This window comes from Heterodontus francisci, chromosome 8 (genome assembly GCF_036365525.1).
Source record: "Heterodontus francisci isolate sHetFra1 chromosome 8, sHetFra1.hap1, whole genome shotgun sequence".
Lineage (NCBI taxonomy): Eukaryota > Metazoa > Chordata > Chondrichthyes > Heterodontiformes > Heterodontidae > Heterodontus > Heterodontus francisci.
Genome location: NC_090378.1, coordinates 38,063,671 through 38,090,619, shown reverse-complemented (window position 1 = coordinate 38,090,619; position 26,949 = coordinate 38,063,671). Strand labels below are relative to the sequence as shown.

At 39.4% G+C, this 26,949-nt stretch overlaps 2 protein-coding genes across 2 annotated transcripts in view; one reads left to right on the top strand and one right to left on the bottom strand.

Moving 5' to 3' along the window:
* Positions 1-5,000, top strand: part of LOC137372761 (dynein light chain Tctex-type protein 2B) — a 31,526-nt gene extending 26,526 nt beyond the window's left edge. Inside the window, exon 5 of the mRNA XM_068036970.1 lies at positions 525-5,000. Coding sequence (XP_067893071.1) covers positions 525-1,244 — 720 coding nt within the window. The 3' untranslated portion in view covers positions 1,245-5,000. The remainder of the gene's footprint in view (positions 1-524) is intronic.
* A 5,591-nt stretch (positions 5,001-10,591) lies between these two features.
* plk3 (polo-like kinase 3 (Drosophila)) lies at positions 10,592-26,441 on the bottom strand. Its single transcript, XM_068036969.1, has 15 exons — positions 26,240-26,441; positions 23,223-23,330; positions 22,785-22,901; positions 22,465-22,594; positions 21,863-21,950; positions 21,303-21,398; positions 17,836-18,034; positions 17,406-17,532; positions 16,645-16,754; positions 15,500-15,599; positions 14,799-14,882; positions 13,880-14,048; positions 13,563-13,692; positions 13,099-13,215; positions 10,592-12,638 (listed from the first exon to the last, which is right to left on the bottom strand). Exons 1-15 carry the CDS (start codon positions 26,375-26,377, stop codon positions 12,441-12,443), a joined length of 1,911 nt encoding a protein of 636 aa, XP_067893070.1. The 5' UTR covers positions 26,378-26,441; the 3' UTR covers positions 10,592-12,440.
* Between the last annotated feature and the right edge of the window lie 508 nt (positions 26,442-26,949).

Below are 26,949 nucleotides of genomic sequence, written 5' to 3'. Positions count from 1 at the left end.
TTTATTCTCTTTTGCCCCACCCCCACTTTATTTGTTTAAAATCTATTACATTTCTAACCTTTTGCCAGTTCTGATGAAGGGTCACTGACCTGAAATGTTAACTTTGCTTCTCATTCCACAGATGCTGTCTGACCTGCTGAGTATTTCGAGCACTTTTTGATTTTATTTCAGATTTCCAGCATCTGCAGTATTTTGCTTTTATTTATGAAAAAATTAGGGGTGCATGGTCTTAAAATAAGAGCTGAACTTACATCCTGCAACACAAGGAAGTGCTGAGTGAAAACTGGGAACAAAGATCAGAAAGTGATTCACTCTGTGTCACTATTATAAAAAAAATTTAACAGATGGCTCAAGGATGGTGTTGGCAGAGATCTAGGAGCACATTCCTTTCAGACAGGGAATAATATATGTTGCAGGAAATAATATTAAAAGTGCATTAAAATGAGGAGGTAAAATACTCAATAAAAGAGGGATCGAGCCATTGAACTGAATGGAAGTTGATTTATCTTTTATCCTTTAAACAGATCAATATACAGTTTACCATGACAGCCAAGCAGATGTCTTTATCCCAAGAGGCTTTAGCTCAGTTCACTCAGGCTCTGTCTGGGCATGGTTTGGGACTGCGTCCTCGTGCAAGCTCCATTTCTACTCGCAGAAGTTCCCAGTCCATGGAGGTACAAGCCAGCAAACATCATCTGCATCTGAAGAACATGGACGGAAGGCCCCATATCCCATCCAGAAGAAGCTCCATTATAAGTAATGTCAATATGCCTTTTTCTCGCAAAGGTTCTCTGATGCTAGGCAAAAGGCATTCCATGAGCTGGATGACTTCTGGTGAGGTCAGTTTCTCTGGATTGCCTCTGTATCAACCTATCAGAGAAGTGAGGTGCGAAAACACATACAAAGCCCAGCCAGATGAAGGCTGCAAGTTTGATCCCTACAAAGTCCAGAAGATCTTGGAGGGAACTCTTTCAAGCTACTTGGCTGACAATAAATATAATCCTGTAACATGTGTACAGCAAGTGCAGAGTTTGACAGACCATATCAGGTTGAAAGTGAAGGATATCAATGCCCCTAGATACAAGCTGGTGTGCAATGTGGTGCTGGGCCAGCTCAATGATCAGGGAATACTAATCGTCAGTCGTTGTCTGTGGGATACATCAACTGATAATTTTGCAACAGCCACTTTCAAAAACTCTTCACTTTTTGCTGTTGCGACTGTGTATGGGGTGTATTTTGAATAACTAACTTACCTGAACAGGCAACCACTTTAGAATACTTGGCTAGTGATCTATTGAGCTGCCTAAAGCTTAACCATAAATGTGATGCTGAGAAATGAGGCTGTATTTAATTTTAAGATAACAATATTGCAATTATTTCAATGCTGAAGTACCCACAATATTGCATTATGATCGATGCTTTGTTGTGTAAGGAGCAGCAGAATAGCACAGCAAATTGGTACCGGTTCTATAGATTCCTAAAATGACTATTGTTAGATCTCAGCCCCAGCCATGCACTTATCTTAAGGAAAAGAGAGTGGGAAATTTGGAGGAAAAGTTATCCTTAGTTATTGTCATATACCTCCAAGCCCAAGAACAACAAGGAGAAAGGCATTAAAGCAGATTGTCCACATGCTCCTTTGGATGGAGAATAATATGTAATATGCAGTACTGGGAGTGGTGATTACTCAACGCATAAATATTTGCACTTAATTGAAGTTTGATTTGCATTTTATCTGTTACTGAAGGTTAACTTAAAGTTAGTCATGAAAACCTAACAAATTCTCTAATCATGAAGTTATAGCCATAAATTAGTTCAAATCACCCTTACCCTGCTCCCATACCATATCCAAATAATTGGGCAGAGTCAACATGGATTTGTGAAAGGGAAATCATGTTTGACAAACCTGTTTTTTGAGGATGTTACTTGTAGCATAGATAAAGGAGAACCAGTAGATGTGGTATATTTGGATTTTCAGAAGGCTTTTGATAAGATCCCACACAGCAGGTTAGTAAACAAAATTAGAGCACATGGGATCGGGGTAATATACTGCAATGGATTGAGAATTGGTTAACAGACAGAAAGCAGAGAGTAGGAATAAATGAGTCATTCTCAGGATGGCAGGCTGTTACTTGTGGGGTGCCGCAAGGATCAGTGTTTGGGTCACAGCTGTTTACAATCTATATAAAAGATTTGGATGTTGGGACCAATTATAATATTTCAAAATTTGCGGATGACACAAAACTAGGAGGGAATGTAAGTTGTGAGGAGGATGCAATGAGGCTTCAAGGGGACCTGGACAGACTAAGTGAATGGGCAAGAACATGACAGATGGAATATAATGTGTGAAGTGATCGACTTTGGTCAAAAAAACAGAAAGGCAGAGTATTTCTTAAATGGTGAGAGGATGGAAATTGTTGATTTCCCAAGAGTCCTGGGTGTCCTTGTTCATGAGTCACTAAAAGCTAGTATGCAGGTGCAGCAAGCAATTAAGAAGGCAAATGGCCTTCAGTGCAAGGGGATTTGAGTATAGGAGTAAAGAAGTCTTGATTCAATTGTATAAAGCATTAGTGAGACCACACCTGGAGTATTGTATACAGTTTTGGTCTCCTTATCTAAGGAAGGATATACTTGCCATAGAGGGAGTGCAACAGAGGTTCATCAGACTAATCCTTGGGATGGCAGAATTGTCTTATGAGGAGAGATTTCAGAAACTGGACCTGTATTCTCTGGAGTTTCGAAGAATGAGAAGTGATTGTATTGAAACTTACAAAATTCTTACAGGGCGTGACTGGGTAGATATGTATAGGATGCTTCCTCTGGCTGGTGTGTCTAGAACAAGGACAGTCTCAGAATAAGGGGCAGGTCATTTAAGACTGAGATGAGGAGGAATTTCTTTACTCAGAGGGTGGTGAATCTGTGGAATTCTCTACCCCAGAAGGCTGTTGAAGCTCAATCATTGAGCATGTTCAAGACAAATATTGATAGATTTCTGAATACTAATGACATGAAGGGATATGGGGATAGTGGGCAAAAATTGTGTAGAGATTGAGGATCAGCTGTGATCTGAATGGCGGAGCAGGCTCGACAGACTGAATGTCCTACTTCTGCTATCCTGTAATACTACATCCTGGATCCCCATACCTGCCTGACTCGCAGTCACACCCTCCTGTCCCTGACCATTGATCAACTCTAAAGTTCTGCTAAACCCAAGGGTGTGAATGCCTGCTGGAATAAAGTGTCCAGGTAACTCTCCCCCTCCCTGATGCCCTGAAATATCTGCAGCTCAGACTCCAGCTCAACAACTCTGAACCAAAGATGCTCACGCAGCAGACACTTACCGCAGATATTGCTGTCCGGGATCGCCATGCTTTTCACATACTCCCACATGCTGCAGTTACTGCACACCACCTGCCCTGCCATGTCGGTCTATCCCTCTATTTATTTGATTACTTTACTAAATTAGTAACTAACTAAAGTAGTAGCCAGTTACTGCCTCCTAGCTTGGAGTCAAAAGAACAATCACCATCTACTGGAGGTAAAAAAAATTAAAAAGCAGCACTTCCTTCCCTCCCTGTGCTGAACTCCCACTTGCATTAAATTCCCGAAGTTATGACTCTGTTTATGAAGCTCTCTGTTCCCCGATCACTCTGTGCTTCACACTCTATGTGGTAGCCAACACTGTCTACTTATATAAAGAGCTTATGACTCACACCTGAGTTACAACTGCTAAATCAGCTTTCTGTTACAGTAATTAATATTTATTCAGGCAAACACGTTCAGCTGATTGACAGTTAACTGCCACTGCCAGGCAGAGTGTTGACTGGACATCTTAAGTATCTTGCAGTTTCTTTTGCAGTTTTAAAGTTCTAAATCAAACTCTAAATGTTAATCTAAATTAGCAGAGAGGTCCCACTTGCACCCAATTCCTGACTTTAGCACTCAGTTTATGAAGCACTCTGTTCCTCACACTTTGTGTGAAGGCAAACAAGTTAACCTAATTAGAGTTTTGCTAATGGCAGGCTGTAATCCCAATTGCTAGGAAGTAGAGACTGGTCTAAGGTAACTTAGTCTCCAATTTCCCATCCCTTGGAATGGATAATGTGCTTGGCTTCCTCTTAATAGATTTTCTTTGACAGCACCATTAAGATTGGAAATAATGGAAACATAATCTTTCTCGGCGTGTGAAGCTTCTGTCAGACCGCTAAAGGCACATTGTTATTTTTATATAATATTCTCAAAACAACACTTTGCTTCAAACTGCTCAACAGTGTGGTTTTGCTGGAGGTGTTCAACACTGTACCCTTCTCAGCTAGTGTATCGTGCTGATATATTTCAACATACCTGCAGGGCAGGAGTGCCAAAAGTATGCAATCGTCAAGTACTGGAATTTTATAGCTGTTGCTGGACTCACTTGACCACATAGATGGTTTCTAGAGAACAGAATGGATAATTTTCTAAAATTACACCAATACATTGATGTCTGCTTTAACAGAAAGGAAATGGGTGTCAGTCAGATACAATGCCAACAGCTGCTAAAATATCCTGGGGGAAGAGGGCACTAGCTTGGATTTAATTGATAGAGGAATAAATTCTGCTACATAATTTTGGCTGTATTGCCTCAGAGAACTTTTTAACCTCAAAGTATTTGCATAAACACTCATGAAAAATTAGCAAAAAATCTTAAAAGCTGAATATGATCATTTTAAAAACTTTGATTCAGATATCATAAAATATCGGCTATCCAGCGATATTCAATCAAATAGCCTTGGAGACTGGTAGGTGTCCTATCTTGGAAACCTTTAGCATGTATGACTGCTACATTTGTATAATATATATTAAGTACATAGACTAAAAATTTGGTACCAGAATATAAGCTTCACTAATAAGGAAATGATAAATTTTGTGATGTCATGAGTCTGGTGTGTAAATTACACTTGTGCATAGGTATTATATCACCCACTCCCTTGTTTTACTGTTGGCATTTTATTAAAGATCATTCCTATGTATTCCTATCTATTGTGTATTTCTGAAATATATTGCCTCCGAGCCAGGACTTGTGAAGAGTCAAGATGTTCACCTTATACAAAAAGGCAACCTTTCCTTTGTTAGTTGATACTAATTGAAGCCCATCACTATGCTTGTGAGTCTCTGAAACAACCTATTAAGAAAGCCACATAATTAGAGTTTTTGTATATGTCAAATTTCCACCATACAGAGATAAATTTCACTTTGCTATTTCCAGAAATTGTAGGTGTAGACTGGCTACATGATTTAAGTCACCCCAATGTATGTACGGATGCTGCCTTAACCTTAACTGGCTAGACCCATTCTAACTAGGTAATTATTAGACAATGGGCAAGGACAGGTATGACCCTCACCATATGGCCAGTGCGTACAAGGAATTCTCCAGGGAACATGAACACAGGAACAGGCCGTCATTCGGCTCCTTGAGCCTGTTCTTTCATTCAATTAGATCATGGCAGATCTATATCTCGACTCCATTTATACACCTTTGCATCATGGTTATCAGGAAAATTCACCATAAAATGTGTCCACATGCCACCACAATCCACAGCATGGACACACCCCAAAGCCAACTGAACAGTGGCATCACTAGTTTGAGTTGTGGAGCTTTATCAGCAACTGCTTGCTTCTCTGCAACCTATTAAAGATAGACAATGATCCCTGGATACATGGGTACACATTTCCATCCCTGGAGCAGGATTTTCAGGCCCCGCTGAGGCTAGGAACTGAAGTGACAGGGCCTGAAAATACCAGCGCGGCCAGCATACCAGTTTTCCGACTGTGTTCCTGGCTGATGCAGGTTCGGGGCCCAGCAGGCAGCCCGTTTCTCCCCCCCCCCACTCCCCCAGTGAGGGGGAGCCACTGTAGGCTTGTTAAAAGCCTTGTTAAGGGTATTATGGAGACCGACTGGGATTTCCCTGACATGAAGGGGCCAGTTTAACTGCCTGGAGGCAGGCGCCCAGCTGCAGGCTGGGGGCTCGAGCTCTAGGCAAGCCTACAGGCCCTCCCTGCCAGCCTGGGTGGGGGTGCAGCCAAGGCTGCCCTTTAGAGGGATTTCCACTCCATTCCCCCCTCCCCTCCCCCCCACCCCACCACCACTGTTGTGGCCTGTCTGCTTTGTTTATTTTTTAAAATTGTTTTTTAACTTTGTTTATTCCTGTTGAAGCGCCCTCTCGGTTACTTGCCTTTTATTGCAGCTGGGTGCTCCTTTCAAGCTGGAAGGCCGCTGATTGGCCCTCCAGCTTTGAGAGCCCAACAGCCACCCTTAATTGAACAGGGAATCTGTCTCCATGCCAATTAAGGGGGCTCCCAGTCAAAATTCCAACCAGTGACTTCCTCCGAGGGATGGGTTCGGGACCCAGAAACAGTCCCAGCTCCTGTTTCCCAGCCCCTACTTTCCAAGTAAAACTTTTGAGAGTGACCATTCCAAACATGATAACTGATGAGGAAAGACTATATTAACTTATACTAGAGTTTTCCTTGTACAAGATTACAGATTATTCCTACATATTTACAAACACCCCAAATTGAATGCAAGAGTGTGTTTTCCATGTTGGATTTTGCAGTGTATGTCCCATTGGTAGACTATTGGCCATTTAGTGCTTTGGAATAAGTGAGTCAAGGAAGTAAACGAATAATAAAAAGGTTGAGAGAAAAGAACTTCCAGAGTGGAGTGGAAGAGAGATAATTAAGACACTTTACAGATAAACTTATTTTTTTCCCCACATGCACAAGCTTACTTTATCACTTTATCTGCTCAAGAAGAAAGAGTCAAAATTTCTCTCTGTTCGGGGTTAAACTTACAAGGAGTCATCTTACTTACACATAGGTTTCCTTCTAGTCGAGGAATTTCTCTAAAGGTGGAGAAACAGCACATTACTATCAGCTGTCTTCTCCTCCAGAATTGAGATACTTTCCCTCCCGACTAATCCAGACTCCTGCTGTTAGTTTAAAATCAAAGGGAATCTAGCAGAGTAAACACAAAGGAACAGGAGATTTAAAATCAGTAGCATAAAATCAGATTAAAACAGGAGAGGAAGTTGTCTGTTAAATATTACAGCAGTGGAGCAAAGCATGATAGGAATGCAAAGAAGCAAACTCAGCAGATTAGGTAGTGCCTGCAGAGAGAACAGAAGAGTCTTTCCACAGATGCTGCCAGACCTGCTGAGTATTTCCAGCATTTTCTGTTTTTATATTAGAAAAGTCAACTCTTTGGACATAGCCCCTTTGTCAAAATTAGAAAATACTTAACACAAATTTCTTGAATTGTATTTATGCAGAAATTATACTGACTGGTACACAAGTTTCTGTGTTAATCTTAACAATGGGAGTGTACACCAAAATTTCCAGTCGAACTCATTTCCCTAAACCAGAACATAAATGATGTAAAACAAGTACAAATACAGCATCACTATTTTTTGCCATTTGTGGTGTAAGTGTAGATATAAAGTATATTACTCAGTTATTACTTTAAGCTGTAAATAATTTGGAATTTCAGTCTAAACTCCCCATTGTACATATGCTGAGCATCTACAAGAATCATAAAATCAAATCCTAATGAACCTGAATTTGGGGGGCGGGGGTGAAATTCAGTCTGGCTGACTTTGAATTTGTAGAAATGTTTAGGGAGTTCATTTTACTTCATATGAGAATGATACAGCACAGAAGCAGACCATTTGGCCCATTGTGCATCTGCTGGTCCTTTGGTAGAGCTATTCAATTGATACCGCACTCCTGCTCGTTCCCACAGTTATGTGATTCCTCCCCCTTCAAGAATTTATCCAATTCTCTTTTGAATACTTCCATCAACTTTTCAGGCAGGCGGTGCATTCCAGATCACAAGGACTCGCTGTGTAAAAGGTTTCCTGTCACCTCTCATTCTTTGTCAATCACCTTAAATCTGTGTCCTCTGGTTATTAATCCTCTGCAACTGGAAGCAGTTTCTCCTTACATACTCTATCAAAACCTTTTGTGATTTTGAGCAGTCCTATCAAATCTATTAACCTTCTCTGCTCGAAGGAAAACAACCTCAGCTTCTCCACATAACTGAAGTCCTCTACCCCTACTACCATTCTAGTAAATCTCCTTTACATCCTCTTGCAATGTAAATTTAATAATTCAGATGATTTCTGGGTCACAGACCTGAATAACCTTGATACAGTTGCAGTTAATGACTAGGCTAACAGGGACATCCGCAATCCAACATTTATAAATTGTGACGGTGCCATCAAACTCAATGACCAACCTACCCCAGTGGAAACAGATCTCCAGATAACAGATGAATTTTGGCAGTAAATCCCAAATGAAATGAATAAGTTTCTAGTGTGAGTACCAAGTAACTTTTAAAGGAACATAATGATAAAGGATATGAAAAGCACTTGATGAATTTTCTGTAACTATAAATACCACAAAATTTGCCTAATTACATAGTTTGCAATGACTAGGGTTGAATTTTAATCATGTGTTGCTTACAAACAGCAAAAAGGCTCACCATAAGCTTTTCCATGAAGACAGTACCCCTTTAAGCTGGTATTAAATTAATTTTCCTTGAACAGTATGGCAACTGTGAAACATGTGACAGTAGTGTCCTGACAGACAAACCCTGTAATCCACTATTGGCAAGCGACACATGGTTGTGCAAGCCATTTGGAAAAGGTCATTGCAGCACTGCCAGGTGCAAAAAAAAATTAGCTGATTATGTAGTGTTTGCTTATTACATTGAGACAAACCAAGCCTCCTACCAACAATTCTCATCAGGCTACCGATCCACCAGTGCAACTGAGTGGGCTTAAGCTACTAAGTAAGCACCAGTTGTATGACAGCTATCCCCTTACTTATAAATTACACTATTGTGGAGTATGAAGGGAGGTTCATTCTTCAACTTAACCGCTAGTTATGGATGAGAAAGAAATATGGTGGCTATCGTAACCCTGCAACCAGCTGAGAAGCATTGTTTGGCAGAAGTGAGAAATAGGTGCCTGCACTCTTAGGCTTTTTGGTGGGGGGGGGGGGGGGGGGGGGGGGTGTTTAAAGAGAAAAGGAATTCATACAAAAATATTGATTGCTTTGAAAATCAGCACCTATTGATAAAGGTGGTGAAATTCTCACCAATGGTCATGATTTAATTAAAAACCTCCAAATAAAATGACAAAAGTATAAACAAAAAGATCAATATTTGTAAAAAATAAATTGCTAGGTTTGTTACTTGTGCCTTGTAGAAACCTCAATTATTTTCTGAAATTTACTTTCTCCTCCATTCTTCAGACTTGAAACATTTTTGAATATTGAGTGCAGCCCAGTACTGTAAATGGCACTCAGTGCATTAGTAAAAAAATTTCACAAAGTGGTCAGAAAAGCTCATTTATCTCCACTACTCAAAATAAACTTTAACATGTGGGTTTATGTACACAAATCTTTGACAGGATAAGTTAAACAGGCTGTTTTAAGAGAAAAGTGTATGGGATTCTTGATTTTATGAATAGCAAGAGTACAAAAGCAAGTTTATACTAAACAATGTGCAAAATTTAAAAAAAAAAATTAAATATCAGTTGGGCTCCAGTTCAGAATAGTGTTCAATTCTGACAACCACACTTTCAGAATGATGCAAAGACCTTCGAAAGGGTGTAGAGATTCACTACAACAGTACCAGGGATGCAGAACTTGTTACATGAAAAAAAGAGAGAAACTGGAGATTGTACTCTTTAGAGCAAAGGGGAGATTTGTTATTCTAGAGAAATTTAAAAAAAAAATGTAAATAAAAGGAGCACAAGAGTCATTAAACAAATTAATAAAAAAAGTTGGCAAAAGAACCAGAGGGAAAAAAATTTTAAAAATGCAACAGCAAGTTGCTATTTGATTGCACTCGGGGGTCAGCAATCTGAAGAATTTATTTTAAATACTGAAAAATCTTAGATGGATAGTGCTGTTACTCAAATTCCAATAAAGAAAACCAAGACAGACATTAACTTTTTAAAAAGGTTTCTATAAAGTCCTTACTATACGAGTCCTTATGACCTGCAGGAGGCTCTGGAGTTGCAGACCCCAGAACTAGCTGATGAAAGCACACGTCATACCTTTCAAAAAGGGAATTGGATAAATACTTGGCAGAAACTTGGAGATAGAGAAAAAGGCAAGAGGAGTTGGATTAATTGGATACTTCAGCACAGAAGCCATTTGGCCCTCTGTCTCTATATCCATCCAGGATTCCATGGAAGAGGCATGGAGATATTGTATGTTCCCACAAATCTACCAATGAATCAGAAGCAAGAGTACTAATGCACAGAAATCTGTATGGGCAATGTTCAATTTTTTTTGAACCAACTTCAAGCTAGGCATTTCCCCATGGAAAGTGAACAAAAAACCTCACACTTGTCAGGATTTTCCCCAGAGTGTTGATCTGCAGCTTGCACTCTTTTCCAAAGATTGAAATGGCTGCAGAAGCAGAAAATGCAGCCTTCATCTTCAGCCACTCATACACAAATTAAACTGTAGGAGGTTCAAAAGCAAGTTACATGTCCACCTTCAAGCAATGTGTGCACTTCCCTCCACCATGAAAGGAGACGTGTTGATTTAATTAAGCTTTATTTTGATAAAAACACAAGTTTTACAACCCCTTTAACAATTTCAATTGCATTCAGTTTTCTTTAAAAACAGCAATGAAATAAATAATAAATACAAAAATAAATAGGCTCATTCAATACTTGTGTAAACATAAATTAGACCAGATTTATTAAATACTTAATGAATCTAGAAACCTGACCAGAGGTGTGGATAAATATAGGAATGAGCTGAGTTGTACCGCATAGTCAAATCGCAATTTAATTTTCCTTGGCACCACCTTTCCCCATCCCCCAGAACCTAGCAAGCCAGAAATATTTACTTTATGCTTTAAAGTCTCCAATGGGGACCATTTTCTATTGATTTGGAGTGAGACATTTCTGCCACACATTAGAAAAATTAACCATGTTAAGCAGATCAAGACAAAAAACCATTAGGTGGTCTTGCTTCTCAACCAACCCCACCCCCCTCAGAATGAGAGAGAGACAAGCACAGAAGTTCCAAGTCCAGTGAAGTAACCAAGATAATTGAACAGCCTATCTATTGTAGCAAAATCTTTAAATGCATTTTTAAAGTGGCTTTTGATCAGCTGAGTTTAGAATGATGGAAACGTGGCAAGGTGGTTCCATGTTTAGCTGCCCCAAGTCACTGCAAATGTTGTCCCTCCACTGCACTTTTGACTAGACACATTCTTATCTAGCACCACAAGTTTACCTTAATAGCAGACTATACACAGCATTCTGTATTGGACACAGCTGATCACAGATGAACAATTACTAAAACCAAATGCAGTTGCTCTCCAACTCCCCACAAAAGGCACTTGGATCCCACAACTGGAAGAGGGCACCAAACTGCTGTTACTATCATTTACTAATCTGACAGGCAGTGAAAAAGTCCTTGTGCAGAAACCATAAATATAGGCCATTACAACTAAAAAAAAAAATCTGACTAGATCCTAGCTTTGAGCATTATCTAGTCAAACACTACCAAAAAAAATTTGCCCATTTGAGGTGTATAGGCTTTGATTAAAAGTTGGAAGGGTTTGCTTTGACAAGGTTTAAGAATGGTTCCTTCTTGGTGCCATGGACACAATTACAAGAACTATTTTGTCCATATCCAGTTGATCTATTGAAGACTTAAAATCCTGGTTTAATTGACTCCAGTGAGCTGTGTAGTGGTCTTGCATGCCACATCTACAATAAACTATATGCCAATTCCTGATGTTCATTCACAAAGCAAGTTTACAGTTTGCCTTTTTGACCCATCAGAAGTTAACCCACTACATTGACTGGTCTTTCTGATCAGGCAAAACATGAGAAAGTTTCCTTTTTAAGAAAAAGGTACATATATACTTTGTATCTTCACTCTTGGGAAGGTCAAGGCCTAGTCTCAAAAAAAAAGCAGGCCTGCCTTGAGTGAATTGGAGCCATCACAAGATTCTTTTGCTATGCCAGTAATCAAACCAATTTAGCCACACTGGAGGCAGCTTTATTAAAGTTCAGATTCCAGGTAGTAATTAAGATGCCCTCATCTCCATTACCCACTGAAACAGACTGGGCACTCATTTTTCACAGTGCTTCAGGGTATGAGGGAGTGGAGAACCAACACAAAAAACTTCCATAGCTCAGCTGTGCACACATCTTTCTCAATACAGTAGTGACTGTAGATAGTTGCAAGATTATAAACCTCCATTGGTTAGACTTCAGATTCAACTCCCCTCCCCCCACACAAAAAAAAGACAGCAGCTAATTGTAGCCAGGCACTGGCCAGATAGTATCTTGCACCCTATAAAACTCCATAGAAGTAATGTTAATACTTTATGTCCCTCTCTTCAGAAAAAGGTTTTTGATTCATATTTAAGTGTCTGTCTTCTGCTGCTGCAACAGTTTCAGTGTGTATGTCAGACGATGGCAGAGTTCTTGTGAACAGCCCACTTCCATTATGGTACTCAGTTTGTACATGCAGGCAACACGATCCTTGTTGATGTATGTAAGCAGGTAAGAATGGTCAGCTTTGCTTAGAATAAGCTTTGTGTGATCATGATAAAAGTTAACCTGATCAGAGGGAAGGAGAAAAAAAGTTTAGTACTTTAAAAAAAAAAATACAAGATGTTCATATGCAAGTTCAATCATTCTACTGCTGGGGTGTGGGGAAAGAAAAAATTTAAACCGAAGGGTTGCACATACTGGACGCAGTGAATAGCTTACAACGCTCACAGTATTTCAATAGAACTCTGAAGGCCTCATTATTAGATTCATTCTCTGCAAGCTCAATAGGACAATCTTACTGAAGTTGAATGGATTTATTTACAAATTACTAGAAAAATGAAAATTTCAGATCCTTCAACTATTCTTGCCCCAGTAGTTGAACCAAAGCTAGTAGAAACTATGGTATACATCAATGCCACTTTCACAATGGAAGGCATTTGATAGCAAACTATGCCCAGGACAAGTCAAAGTGGGCAAGGCAGCAGTATCAGGATTAGATTAACTTTTAAATTTGAAAAAAGTTTACCTGTAAAGTGCCATTGCTGAACAGCATCAATAGGGAATGATCAGTTTTAACCCACTGCAACAGGAACAATGATGGATCATGACAATCTTCAAGGAATGTCCTGGGCAAGTCACCTCCCTGCAGAAAAAGAGTTGAGGTTTTTAAAATTCTCACATGCAAATTTTAAAGACAAATGATTACTGCATTGAGGTTTGCTTCAAGTACTTGTAAATATATAGCAATAAAAAAAAAGTTACACCTAAAGCCACCTTGAAGTTAATTATGACAGAAAAAAGTGCCACAATGCCAGACAGTTTTACATATTGTCTCAATAGGGAGCTACAGAGATTCAGTTAGTGAAGCATTTTAGCTGTTGATTAAAATTTTTGTAAATGCTTTAATAGCCTTATGACTCAAAAGTCATACTTGCAATTCTGGTTGTTACCAAAACTCCAACTCAAAATGATAAAGCTTACATTCCTCACCTCCATCAAATTTTCTTCCATGTAGCTGGCAAAATATCGGACAATTGTCATCTGACTGACCAGCTGCTCTGGAATTGCAGAGGCAGAGAAGGAAAAATGCTGGTTGTTATTGAGGTAATAATATACATTCCTATGAAAAGAATGAGGGGAAAAAAGTTAAATGTCTGGGAATCACTTTTTGAAAGGAAATTGAATTCTACACAGGCATGACAAATGTTTATACAATGCAAAAAAATTAACTTGGAGAAAAAAAGTATTGGTGCAATCAGGTCTTCTGAATACTGTGCTATGGCATTGGACAAATGATTATCACACACCTTCGGTCTGTTGAGAGGCTCATATGGGTTCCATCATTGAACAGGACACCGATTGTGCGATTAGACAACTGGTAGCCAAAACCATATTTATTGGAGTAGTCAACCCACTTGGTGACCCACAGGAAGGGTTTAGACCTATGCAGGCTGTGTCCGACTGGATTCTTTTTTGCTGCAAGAGAAAGGCATTAAATTTAGCCTTTTATGACTTCAGTACGTCCAGGCTAATTAAAAAAAAGTGTTGAGTGGAGCAACAAAATTTTAGCTTAGAACATATCTTGGTAGGTTTCAGCTTTAATTTTATAGTAGTACTTGCCACTAGACAATGTCAAGGGTTCAAGTCCACACTTGAGCACTAATCTCAGCTGACACTTCTGTGCAGTCCTGAGGGTGTGTTGCATTGCAAAGAGGTGCTATCTCAGGAGATGTTAAGCTGAGCAGGCCATTTTTGGGGCTGGTTGAAAAGATGTGACTATGAATAGGGGTAGGCAAGTTTTCCTGAAACATTCAACCAACTTCACTAAAACCAGATCTGATCATTTATGTCATTGCTAATGGAACCTTGCTGTGCAAGTTAGCTGCTATATTTGCCTACAAGAGTGACTTCCCTCCAAAATCATCTTATTGACTGTAAAGTCTTTCCATGACATCCCAAAGCACAAGTTCTTCCTGTTCTTTCCAGGAGGCCAAGTTTGTTTTATATGCCAAAACCTGCAAGCTAAAAATGCACCTCAAGTAGAAAACCCAGTGTGAAGCTCAAAGAAATTAAATGGAGGTTTGGGGGAAAAAAAAAAAACTAGAAACAAACTAGATTAAGATACCAAAGAAAATAATTTCAGTTTCATAGCATTCACTAAACAAAAAAAAGCTACATTTAAATTTTACTCCATTAATTTCAAACCCAGAAAGACATGAACTGTACCTGATGGCATGACTGAAAGACAGCTTTTGAGAACACAGGTAGCAGCATCTGCCACTTGCTGAGCCATGGGTCCCTCTTCAGCAGCTGTAAAACAACAAGTACATTAGCATTCAACATCCATATCATTTCATCCACTATTGAATGTATAGTGGCAGCTCAGTTAATCACTGGATATCAGTACTTTTGTCTGGCTACAAAATTCAGCATGAAAATGATGTTTTTCTGGAAGAAACAAATTAAGACAGATGGCTCAATGTTGGATGGTACATCAAGCTGAGGATCACTCAAGTTGTGCTCAATATTGTTCCCAAAGTTCAGTGGGCTAAAGCAACAAAGTCCAGCTTTGTCAGCATCAACTCCAATTATGAGGCTCATGCTTTCCTGTATTAAAATCCCAAAAATGGGTCAAGAACATAAGACAATTCTCCATTTACATGGATTAAAATAAACTAGCCATTGGTTTAGTATTTCTCACCCCACAAAAAAAAAAGTGGGAGGAAGAAGGGGAAAGAGGGGGAAAAGCCAATCTGAGAAGTGTAAGACAATTAAGCAGGTTTACATGGAATATACAGCAGAATCAGGCAATTTGGCCCAACCTGTCCTTGTCAGCATTTATGCTCAATTTGAGCCCAACACCAATAAGCAAGAACATTCAGTTATGACTCATTTAATTGCTTTCACAGGACAAAGGACCAACTCACTTTCACAGTTGGCACCAGCTGGCCCAATAGATTTTTTTGATTCTTCCTGTGTCGTTTTCCTAGAAAGGGAGTTTGCAGTTTGGCCAGTAGGAAATGTACGCTTAAAAAAAAGTAGACATATAATTAGTATACATCAAAAAGAAACACCTTTTAAATGAAAGCTTGAGAACCAAAAAAAAAAAAAAGATTCACTTGGCAAAGAAAGTGAACTCTACGGCATGCTACAATACTTCTTCCCCTATTCTGGAAACTAAATTGCTAGCTAGGGCCAGCATTTAAGCTTGAAAAAGGGTGACCAAATAAATTCCTGCAAAAATTGAAGTATACTTGATTAAGGGCTTCATTGGAAGAGAGCAAACAGGAAACAACTTGATTGCAACAATGGTGATCAGAGTTAAATAGGTTAAGTGCATGTACAGGAAGCCACAAATGATTCCAACAAGAGGAACACATTTCCTTCATCTCATTTTGCATATAGTTAATTTTCTGAGTCATTCTGACAAGAACATAACGATTAGTGTTAATGTTTACAGACTCATTTCTGCACTCAACATTTGTCATTGTAACTGCAACAAGTTTATAAAAAAAAAATCTGTTGCAAGTATTAGTAATGCACTGTGTCTCATAGGAAGTACATCTCAACTTCCTTGTTCATTTCAACTTGGACATGCAAAAGATGCTAGGTTGCTCCAAAATTTGTTTCCTTGCTTTTGAATGAAGATGTCTGATTTAGAGATGGTCACTGGCAAGGCCAGTATTTATTGCCCATCCCCAATGCCCTCAAGGTGGTGGTGGCAAGCCTGTTAGTTTGGTAAAGATTTTATGTGAACATACCAAGTGTTTGCTCTCAGAAAGAAATGCAACAGTTAGAAGTGTGTATTCAGTTGAGACTAGAAGCATCAGACAAGCTGTACAGTGTCAAACTGGCAAAAAACACTAAAATGGAAGATCAGGAAAGCAGAACTGAAACAGGGGATGGAAGACTCAGTGTTCAAAGTTTTATGGTTGGAGCCATTTACGGAAAGAGATTCATACACTAAAAAAGCTTCCTCGCACATTTTAGGTCTCAAAAAGGATTGCAATTCTGAAGATAGTATTGAAGTTAAGCACCATTAGAGTAGACCCAACAGCCCTGTCATTCCTACCTCAATTGCATTTTCAGTTTTATAGCTGGTCTGTCTGCAGATGGAGGTCTTCATAAGATCTGCAGCAAGCTTGGAAATATCATCCTTCTCCACACAGATGGTTTTAGTATCTGCAATTGAGACACAGATCTTGATAAAAAAGATAGATAAAATAGCTCTACCAGCAGAGTTATTTAAATACAGATCGCAAGAGATAAGTGACCAGAACATCATGCTCTTAGAAAATTTGAAACCGAACTAAAAATGCAGGGTGGAAAGGTAAAGATTCACTAGATATAATGTCAGGGAAAACAGTGATGTGCGCTTAGCACGAAAATGTCTCCATATTAGAGCAAAATGCCATGATGATATCTGCAGTTTGAATAATCCTGCCTTCAAGAGCCAGACTAGGCCTTACAAAAAGGCCAACAGCTTTACCAGCTTACACAATGCAGACTAGTAAATCTTAGTACATAGTTACTGTAAACTATGTGGTAGAGGAAAGATAGAAGATTTTACTTCTAAAGAATCTACAAAGGCCCCATTTAAACAAAATGAAACAGTTCAGCAATCCAAGGCATTTAGACAAATTTATACCAGTCAAAAAGCCTTCTGCCCTGCGCTGTAGCTATACAGCATTTCCTTCTATTACTTAATCGGAAAGCTGCAAGGTCAAAAGGCTTCAAACCCCCAACAAACTGTACCTTCCAGTAATAAAGATACAGTTTAAGACTGGAACTTTAGAATTAGACATTTATGGACAACATGCCTAGATCACTAACCTTTTGAGTTCCTTTTCCCAAAAAAAACTTCTGTAACCTTTTTGAAGAAGCTTTTAGTGGGAACTGGGCCACTCAGCTCAGGGGCCATTAGGCAGCTGCTTGGATGAAGCACATCAGGTGTAAAGCCCTGAAAAAAAAAAGAATTGAGACATCCCTCACTTCCAAGTAGCTACCATGTGCATCATTGCATTCTTAAAAAATCATTTAAAATCAAAGCAGAGCTGAATATTCTTGCAAGTCTGAAATGTTGAGAATTTCTCAGGTAACTCCAAATCCTTTTTTGGAATTAGCTCATTTCAAGTCACTAATTTTGAAATAGTACTCAAATTTTCACAGAAAAATCAATATTACCCATTTCATGAGCTGAACTCAAGTCATTTACATTGACAGAGAGAAATGATAGTGGAACAGAGTTTGAAAGCATCCTTACTTTTGTGAAGAAGTCATGGTTCATAATTTCATCCAGTGTAGGCCGTTGCTCTGGATTCTTCTTCAGGATGCTACCAACGAGATCCTTTGCAGCGACTGAAAATGACGATGGCATGGTGTACTCAACTGCTCGAATGCATCGGTAGGTGTCTTTGAGATCAGAAGTCTCAAATGGTGGCCGGCCAAACAACATTGTGTACCTATAAACAAAAAAAATAGTTATGAGTGAGTGAACATTTATGCATCTCTACTACAATATCCTCAGATTTTAAAAAATGTAAAACTGTAGGAAAAGCAATATATTTTACCAAATATGAAATCACATTGGAAATTAAAGTGATGTGCATTTGTGTTTCATTTTAAAACAATGAAATGCCTCAAGTTTTGCTTCAACAGAATTTGGATAATTTTTGCAGTATTACTAGAAACTGTGGATTACTTGAGCCACATGCAAAGAAGATTAGAGAAGTTAATGTGCAGCTCAAATACTGGTATGGTAGAAATGAGTTCTCGTTTGAGGGGCACTGGCAGTGTTGGGGAAAGTGGTGGCTGCACCGTTGGGACAGTCTACACCTGAACCTTGCTGGGTTTGGTGTTCTAGTGAGCTGCATAACCAGGGTAGTAGAGGGGGATTTAAACTGAATAGTGGGGATAAGGGATCAAATTTGGGCAGATATGGTAAAATCAAGGAGTAGAGACAAGGCAAGAGAGAAAGGTATTAATATGGAAGATAAAGACTGACAACATACAAATCTAAGTCAGTCAACAGATAAGGCTAGAGTTTACAAAAATAATAAAAGGCTCTATATATCTGAATGCATGTAGCATTCAAAACAGATGAACTGAGCATAAATAGAAATAAATAAGTACAATCTGATAGCCATTACAGAGACATGGCTGCAAGACAACAGATTGGGACTGAATATTGCAGGGTACATGACATTTGGAAAGGACAGGAAGTTAGGAAAAGGTGGAGGAGTGGCTGTTAATAATGGTATTAGCTCAGAGGGATGTGCCAAGTTCAAGAGACCAGGATGTAGAAGCAGTTTGGAGAGATAAGAAATCATAAAGGCAAGTCACATGTGGGAGTGGTGTACAGGTCACCTAACATTAATCACACAGTAGGATGGGATATAAAAATAATGACAGCTAGAAATTTAAAAGACAGATAGTTAGAGTTTCTATAGATATTTTTTAGAAGAATTAACAAAGTGAGCATTGTTCCTATAGAGTTGGAGGAATTAATAATGGATAATAAGGAGATGGCAGTTGCATTGAACAGATGTTTTGTATCAGTCTTCACTATTGATGATAGTAGTAACATCCGAGTATTAGCTGGGAGTCAGGAAATGGAAGGGAGGGAGGAACGCAAGAAAATTAAAAATCACCAGGGAAGTGGGACTGAACAAATTGTTGGAGCTGTGGGCTGACAAGTCCCCAGGTCCTGATGGACTGCATCCTAGGGTGCCAAAAGTGGCTAGAGATAGTTGATGCATTGGTTTAAATTTTCCAAAATTCCCTAGATTCAAGAAAGGTTCTGTTAGATTGGAAAATAGCAAATGTAACTCAGTTATTCAAAAAGGGAGGGAGACAAAGCAGGAAACTACAGGCCAGTTAGCTTAGCATTTTCCTTAAGTCAGATGTTAGAAGCTATTAAAGATGTTATAGCAGGTCATTTAGAAAAATTCAAAGGTAATCAGGCAGAGTCAACATGGTTTGTGAAAGGGAAATCATGTTTAACCAATTTATTGGAGTTCTTTGAGGGAGTTACATGTACTGTGGATAGAGAGGAACCAGTGGATGTATTGTGCATCGATTTCTAGAAGGCATTTGATAAAAAAAAGGTGCCACAAAGGTTGTTGCAGAAAGTAAAAGCTCAGTGTAGGGGCATGGATAAAAGACTGGCTAGCTAACAGGAAACAGGTATAAATGGGCCATTTTCTGGTTGGCAAGATACAAGGTGTACCACAGGGATCTGTGCTGGGGTCTCAACTTTTTACAATTTATACAAGTTACTTAGATGAAGGGACTGAAGGTATGGTTGCTAAATTTGCTGATGACAAAGATAGGAAAGTAACTTGTGAAGAGGACTCAAGGAGGCTACAAAAGGGATATAGATACATTAAGTGAGTGGGCAGAGACCTGGCAAATAGAGTATAATGAAAAAATGTGTAATTGTCCACTTTGGCAGGAATAAAAAGCATATTTTCTAAATGGAGATTGCAGAGCTCAGAGATGTAGAGGGATCTGGGTGTCCTAGTGAATGAATTGCAAGAGATTAGTATGCAGGTACAGCATGCAATTAGGAAAGCTAATAGAATGTTATTTATCAGGAGGGGAAATGAATACAAAAGTAGGCGTTATGCTTCAGCTATACAAGGCATTGGTGAGACCACATCTGGAGTACTGTGTACAGTACTGGCCTCCATTTAAAAAAGGATGTAAATGCATTGGAGGCAGTACAGAGAAGGTGGTTTACTAGACTAATACCTTGAATGGGCAGACTGTATAAAGGAAAGATTGGACAGGCTAGGCTTGTATCTGTTGGAATTTAGAACAGTAGAGGCAACTTGATTGAAACACAAGATCCTGAGGGGTCTTGACAGGGTGGATGGGGAAAGGATGTTTTCACTTGTGGGAGAATATAGAACTGGGATCACTGTTTAAAAATAAGGTGTTACCCATTTAAGGCAGATGAGAAATCTGGAGGGTTGCGAGTCTTTGGAATTCTCCTCAAGACAGTGGAAGCAGAGTCTTTGAATATTTTTAAGGCAGAGGTAGATAGATTCTTGATAAGCAAGGGGGTGGAAGGTTATCAGGGGGTAGATGGAAATGTGGGGTAATCAGTTCACCCATGAACTTATTGAATGGCAGAGTAGGATCAAAGGGCTGAGTGGCCTACTCCCACTAATTCATGTTTGTTCAGATATGAATTTCAAAGAATAGATCTCAGCACCATTCCTGCAGCTGACAAGCTCTCAGCCCTCAGTTACTGAATGCTATGGATCCAAAAGTACAGAGCACTGCTGACTGGTTTACAGTATGATTTCTTTCTGCTGGGGAAGGGGCAAGGGACAAAAAGAATGATATTGGAGAGTTCCTTACACACAACTATAGTACAGACTTGATTTACTAGCTTGAATTCATTCCATACTGAAGGCTGCTCTACAAAGTAAAAAAAAATCTTTAAACAAATGTTAGTACAGTCAAACTGGGCAGATTTGGTTTGCTGAAGATTCATACACTTCTTGAATGTACTGTTCAGACTTGACATTACCACTAACTGAACTTCAATGCTAGCACTGAAGCTTTATACACAGGAAGCAGTGGTTTGGCTGTTGATGCAAGTAAGCCTCTTACTTGTCTAAATTGATTAACATCTGTTAAAAATAGTCTTAGCTACCTGCAGTGGTTTGCCACTTTTTCCAGAAGCTATAAAACAAAAACAAAAAAAACAAGACAACTTACATTACACAGCCCAAGGACCAGATGTCAGCCTCAGGACCATGACCTTGTTTGTTTAGTACTTCAGGTGCCAGATAGTTTGGAGTACCACAGATAGTCCTGAAAAAGATAAGCCAAAATATTACAATAAGCAATAGCAGTTCTCTAATCAGTCTAGGAAGCATAACAAGGTCTTGCTAAGCTAGCCAGCAAAATCCCAAATCAAAGTTAAGCCAGTTAATAAAATTACTATGCACATTTGAGAATTGTTGTGCTGAGGCAAAATAGCTCTTTACACCCAGCATTTACTATTTCTTAAACAAAAGAACTGCCATATTCAAGATCAGTGTTCCATCCACTATTCCAATAAAAGAACTCCACAGCATGCACTAGTTTTACAATTACCACCCCAGCTCCAGTGCACTGAAATAGTATGTACAATTAAATTTTTACCCTCTACTTGTTCTGCCACTCCCACCCTGCCTTAAAATCTGGGCAAGATACAAATCCAGATTATATTAACAGTATTGCAACCTTGTACAACCCAATCTCCACATTTATACAAAAAAAAACAAATTACACACCTCTTCCTCTGATCAATTGGTAGAAGCTTAGTTGCCAAGCCAAAGTCCCCAACTTTCACTTCCATGTTGTCATTAACAAAGAAGTTACCTATAGGAAGTGCAAAAAAGTCACTGTAAAGTTACATTCATACTAAACAGGACTTGCCTCAATTGAAGACCAATTATACCTATTTAGGAGACACATTATATACACCATCTGTATTAGCAAGACACAAGGTGAGATTGGAAGATGCAAAATGTATGGACCAGTCTCTGAAGTGACCTTCAGAATTGATTCTCAACTAGAATACAGTTTCACAGATCTAGTCACATTCCATCACCTCACCTAAATAGCCATTAACTGCATCAGCTTAGACAGCAAACAGCAAGTTATGCCACCTCAGTTTGGGGGTGGGGGAGAAGTGGGAGAGAAGAGAAATGGAATCTAATCATATACTTTCCCAATATTCAGATTTACACTTTCAGCAGGAGTCACCAGATACATCATTCAAGATAATTTCCCTTCCTTAAACCAGAGACATTAAAACTAATTGTACTCTTATCCCCAGTCTGTAGAGAACAAGATTATATGGCCTACCTAATCAATTCTTAATTATACAAACCTAGTTTGAGGTCTCTGTGAAGGATATCCCAAACATGAAGGTACTTGAGGCCCAAGATAATCTGTCTGAGGTAATACCGGACTTCTGGCTCTGTTAAAGTTTTCCTTGCTTTCAATATATGCGCTAATGACTGAAAGACAAGGAATGCTAGTTAAGCAAAGGAAAGCTGTACAGATGATTGTTACTTTACAGGGACTTTATATGGAGACTAGCAATGGAGACTTATGATATAACAATTGAGGATAAACTCAAGCAAAATGTTAAATTGGTCTTATTCTCAATGTCCTATTCTTTGTATTGCTGAGCAAAATTCTACTCACCTTGTGACTGCAGTGTTCTAGAAAGATATAAATATTTTCATCATCTTCAAAGTTATGGTAGAATTTCACTATGTGTTTATTGGACAGGGATTTGTGGAGTTCAATTTCCTTTTCAATCTGTAAAAAGTGACAGTGCAAGAAGCCAAGGTGAATCCAGGTTGGCCACAGACATAACCCCAGGCAAAGCAATGTTCTACTTCAAGTGCCACCCTCCCCAATGCCATGCCACATCCATATTTCCTTTGGGATCCATAATTAAACTACACCAAAGATGCACTGGTCACTTGAGTTTCACCTCTTTTGAAGCTCTAGATCAGTTTTACAGGTATTTGTAGATTTCTCAAGAAAAAGGCACAGCTTTATTCAACCACTGAAGTTTTCATCAACTACATTAAGATGGCAAATAGGATTACAACTGTTTGACAAAGTAGTTCTTACCTTATCTTTCTGGTGAGGCTTTGACACTCTGGAATGTGGAATAACTTTAACTGCATATATTCGATTACTGGAGATATCAGTCATTTCATAGCATCTTGCAAATCCACCCTAAGAAAAATAAATTGGATGCAAGATTGTAAATCCAGTTCCAGCCTTTTCACATCTCTTACCATCTCTCTCCACCCCCACCAAACTGTAATATACATGTGGAAGAACATCCAAATAGACCATTGGTTTCTGGTGCTCCCCAAATACATCATGGAGAATTGCAATGAAGCACAGCATTGGGATATACAGAATAATGCAGCTAGGTATATTAAATTGAACTACCTTTATGACTATAGGTTAAGGAACATATCTACTCTAAGACAAGATGTGAAAATTTGGTCAAACAATTCTTCAGATGGAAATTGGGTTACATTTCCACTTAAACAGCTTTGGAAGTTATAAAAGCTTGTTCATTGTATACAAGTCATTTGAGCAAATATCTCAAGGTTACAAATAAAGACTTAAACCATTAGGTATTCAAGTCAACTACGATTAGAATATTTTAGATTCTAAAGTAAGCGGTATGCAAAAGTTACCACCCTCCCAGTCACATACAACCAGATGCAAGAACCCTTTCAAATGTCCCTTGGGCAAAAAAAAACTTCAGGTTCAACACAGGAGCACTTGCAATTGTTTAGATTGACATTTTAAAAAAAATATTGAGCTGCATCATACAGCAGGCATAGTCAAAAATGATTTTTTTAAAAAAACTTACTATTGTCCAACTTGACAAGCCCAATAATGCTGACTCCCAATATTGAATACTTGCATGTACAGCTAATGGAGCAAGGTGATCACATAGCTGCTGTGTAATGAAATTCAACAAATTCTTGTGTATTAATAGTCAGTTTATGCATTTCTTCCAATGCATAAATGTAGCTTAGGTCAGGCCCATGCAATATGGAACAAAATTAGCACTGTGGCATCATTTCAAGAGGCATATTTGTCTAAAGTCAGACATTCCCAGACACCAAAACAACCTCCGCAAGTAGGTAGGTTTAATATTAAAAATGAACAAGTTTTGAAAATCACAATATGGCGTACACTACCAACAGCACACCTTGAAACTAATGGTTTAGTCAGTATGCCTGCCACTTCTAAAGTTTACTGTGGTGGCCAAAGAGCAAACTTAGACAGAAAACATTGGTATATTCAGTGGGTCAGGCAAATGGCGTCAAGAAAATACGAGGCAGTTGATATCCCGGGTACAAAACCAATTTTTAAACAAAGGTTTTTAAACGCGAAATGTCAACTTTCGTTCGCCCCCCTGGTTACTGCTTAACGAATTACTCCAACATTTTCGAGTTTGGTTTTTCATTCGGTATCTGTAGGATTTCACTTTTTGTAGATTTGCACAGGTTCCTCTAGGAAATAAGATGCCCAAAAATATTTGGAAACAACTTTCATTTATATAGCGCCATTAATGTCGTTAACATCCCAAGGTACTTCACAGGTGCGTTCCCCCCCCCCCCCCCCCCACACACACCTTTATTGTATCTGGATTTCAAATAAAGTAGAAAAACTCAAGACTTTCCATTTACAGTGCAGTATGAATTATTCTGAAACCAAGCCATGGCGACACGCAATTCAAATGCACGGGCAGCACAGAAAACTGCACAGATTTTAGTCTGATAACGCTCCTGAGAAAAGAGCCTTGAGGTTTGTGTTTTTTTTTTAAACTGGCGCTATATAAATGCAAGCTACTGTTGATATAAACCGCCAAATTCAGGTTGAATGTAATCAGTACGGCAGAATAGATAAAGGAAATAGTTTAAACTATTAGGTAACCCCTCTAGCGAGAAGCGATGAGTAACCGTCCAATACAACTCCAAGTGAAATATTTTGAGCTTCCCCTTCATTCTTGGAAAGTGATGGAAGGGGGGGTTTCCGCTTCCAGCAGGAGGAATTCAGACTCCGCACACGTGGCAGTATGAACTTGCTGGAGAACAGCTGATGCAATTCTGCCGTAATTATAGGATTTTCGAGTTTAAAAAAAAACTGACCAATGCATTCCCATTTGAAGACCATCAATATCTTATCAGAATTCCCCTTCCCCGGAGACCACTCACATGGAAGCAGAGAAGTCATGTGAAACCTAGCAATGAACCAGAACATTCCTCTCTCCTCCCCTCTTCCAGTTAGAATCACCAATATTTGATCTACGGAGATACAAGGCCAGCTGCCTTGAATCTCAAAATCTAACCAACGTTAGAGAATCACTGGAGGCTCATTCATTCTATCTCCCCGCCCCTTCGCGATATACACAAGCCCATAGCTTAAGACTAGCGTTTGTCCCTTGAGGAAAAAAAAACAAAATTCCTCCAAGTTAAATACAATCTAAAACAGAAGCTTTGAGTGCTAGTAATTGTTTAGAAGCGGTTTCACTTTTTCTTTGAAAGTCAGCCTAACCGATCCAGTGTTCGGCCTGTAACGTTAACACTAAACGTGAAAATCCCATCGTCAACCTATATTAAACACCCTGTTAAACACTTTCTGAAGTGTGGTCAGCTGCGAACGACCTACTAAACAGTTAGAAAAATGGAGAGAACAGTCGAGGTAGCTGCTTTTCTCACAGCAGTGAGATTTTAGAAATGTTGGGTTCATGCTATTTGCATCGACAGTACAAGTTTAAAGTCTATCAAATTCTAACTTAATTTCAAAACAGGATTCGTGCCCATTTCCCTTAAAATGAAAAAACCTTTTAAACTATACATCTACCAAAGTCAAGGTCACAAATGGACGTTTAGAGTAAAAAGCCCTGCTCTACCGTCTCATTCGTACCCCAAACACGAAATCCAGTGAATTAAAAGGAGCTCTCAGAAGTGAGCGAGGGCTGCTTGCAAACCGTACAGAACCAGTAAACTTTCAAGCCCTGGGCGGGATGAAGAAGCTGGAACCCCCTACACTGCAGCAGTTCAGCCCCAGCCTGCTTTACTATTAAACGAGATGCTTTTCTGGCACCGCTGTACCTTTCCGAGCAACCGCCCTCGACAATAACATTTGCCCGTCTTTGGCGCGGTAACCATCCGGCACAAATCAGTCCTCTCCCGGGCGACTTTCGGATGAAGACAGCCACCATTCGGAGCTTTTTGAACGTCGGAATTCATTCTTTGAACGACTATCCCAGCTCCGCTCTGCTTCTCAGCCCAAACCCTATTCACAATACGATCAGACACGTGGGCAGGGAATCCCTTCCGCGACTTTATAGCGCTTGACTTCGCTGCCTGACGTCACAAAAGCAGGATACCCCCCCGGGGCGGGGCTTGAGCTTCATCCGGCGCTCCCATTGGTCGCCTTCCAAGCAGCCCGCCTGTAACCAGCGTGTGTGGGGTAAGCTGCGGCTGCGCCTGCGCCACTCTATGGTGAGTGTGCCTTTTGTTGATGGTGGGATGTCGCTAGGCAAACATCCGCCCGTTCATCAAATTAAATACAATTAAGTTTCCTTACCCCGTCCATGTCACGAAAAATGGATTGCTCACCTGATCAGTTACTGATATTTCCCCGCCTCGCTATTAATCTTATATGTCAACATCCCCAGGGAAAAGTTAGCAGCCAAAATTAATTTATTTAATAATTGAGGTGCGCTCAGAGTTTTCACTCCCTGATCAAACCCCTGATCCTTGAAAAATCTGAATATCTCAAGCGGTTGAGTGCAAAGAACAAAGCACATGGCATCTCA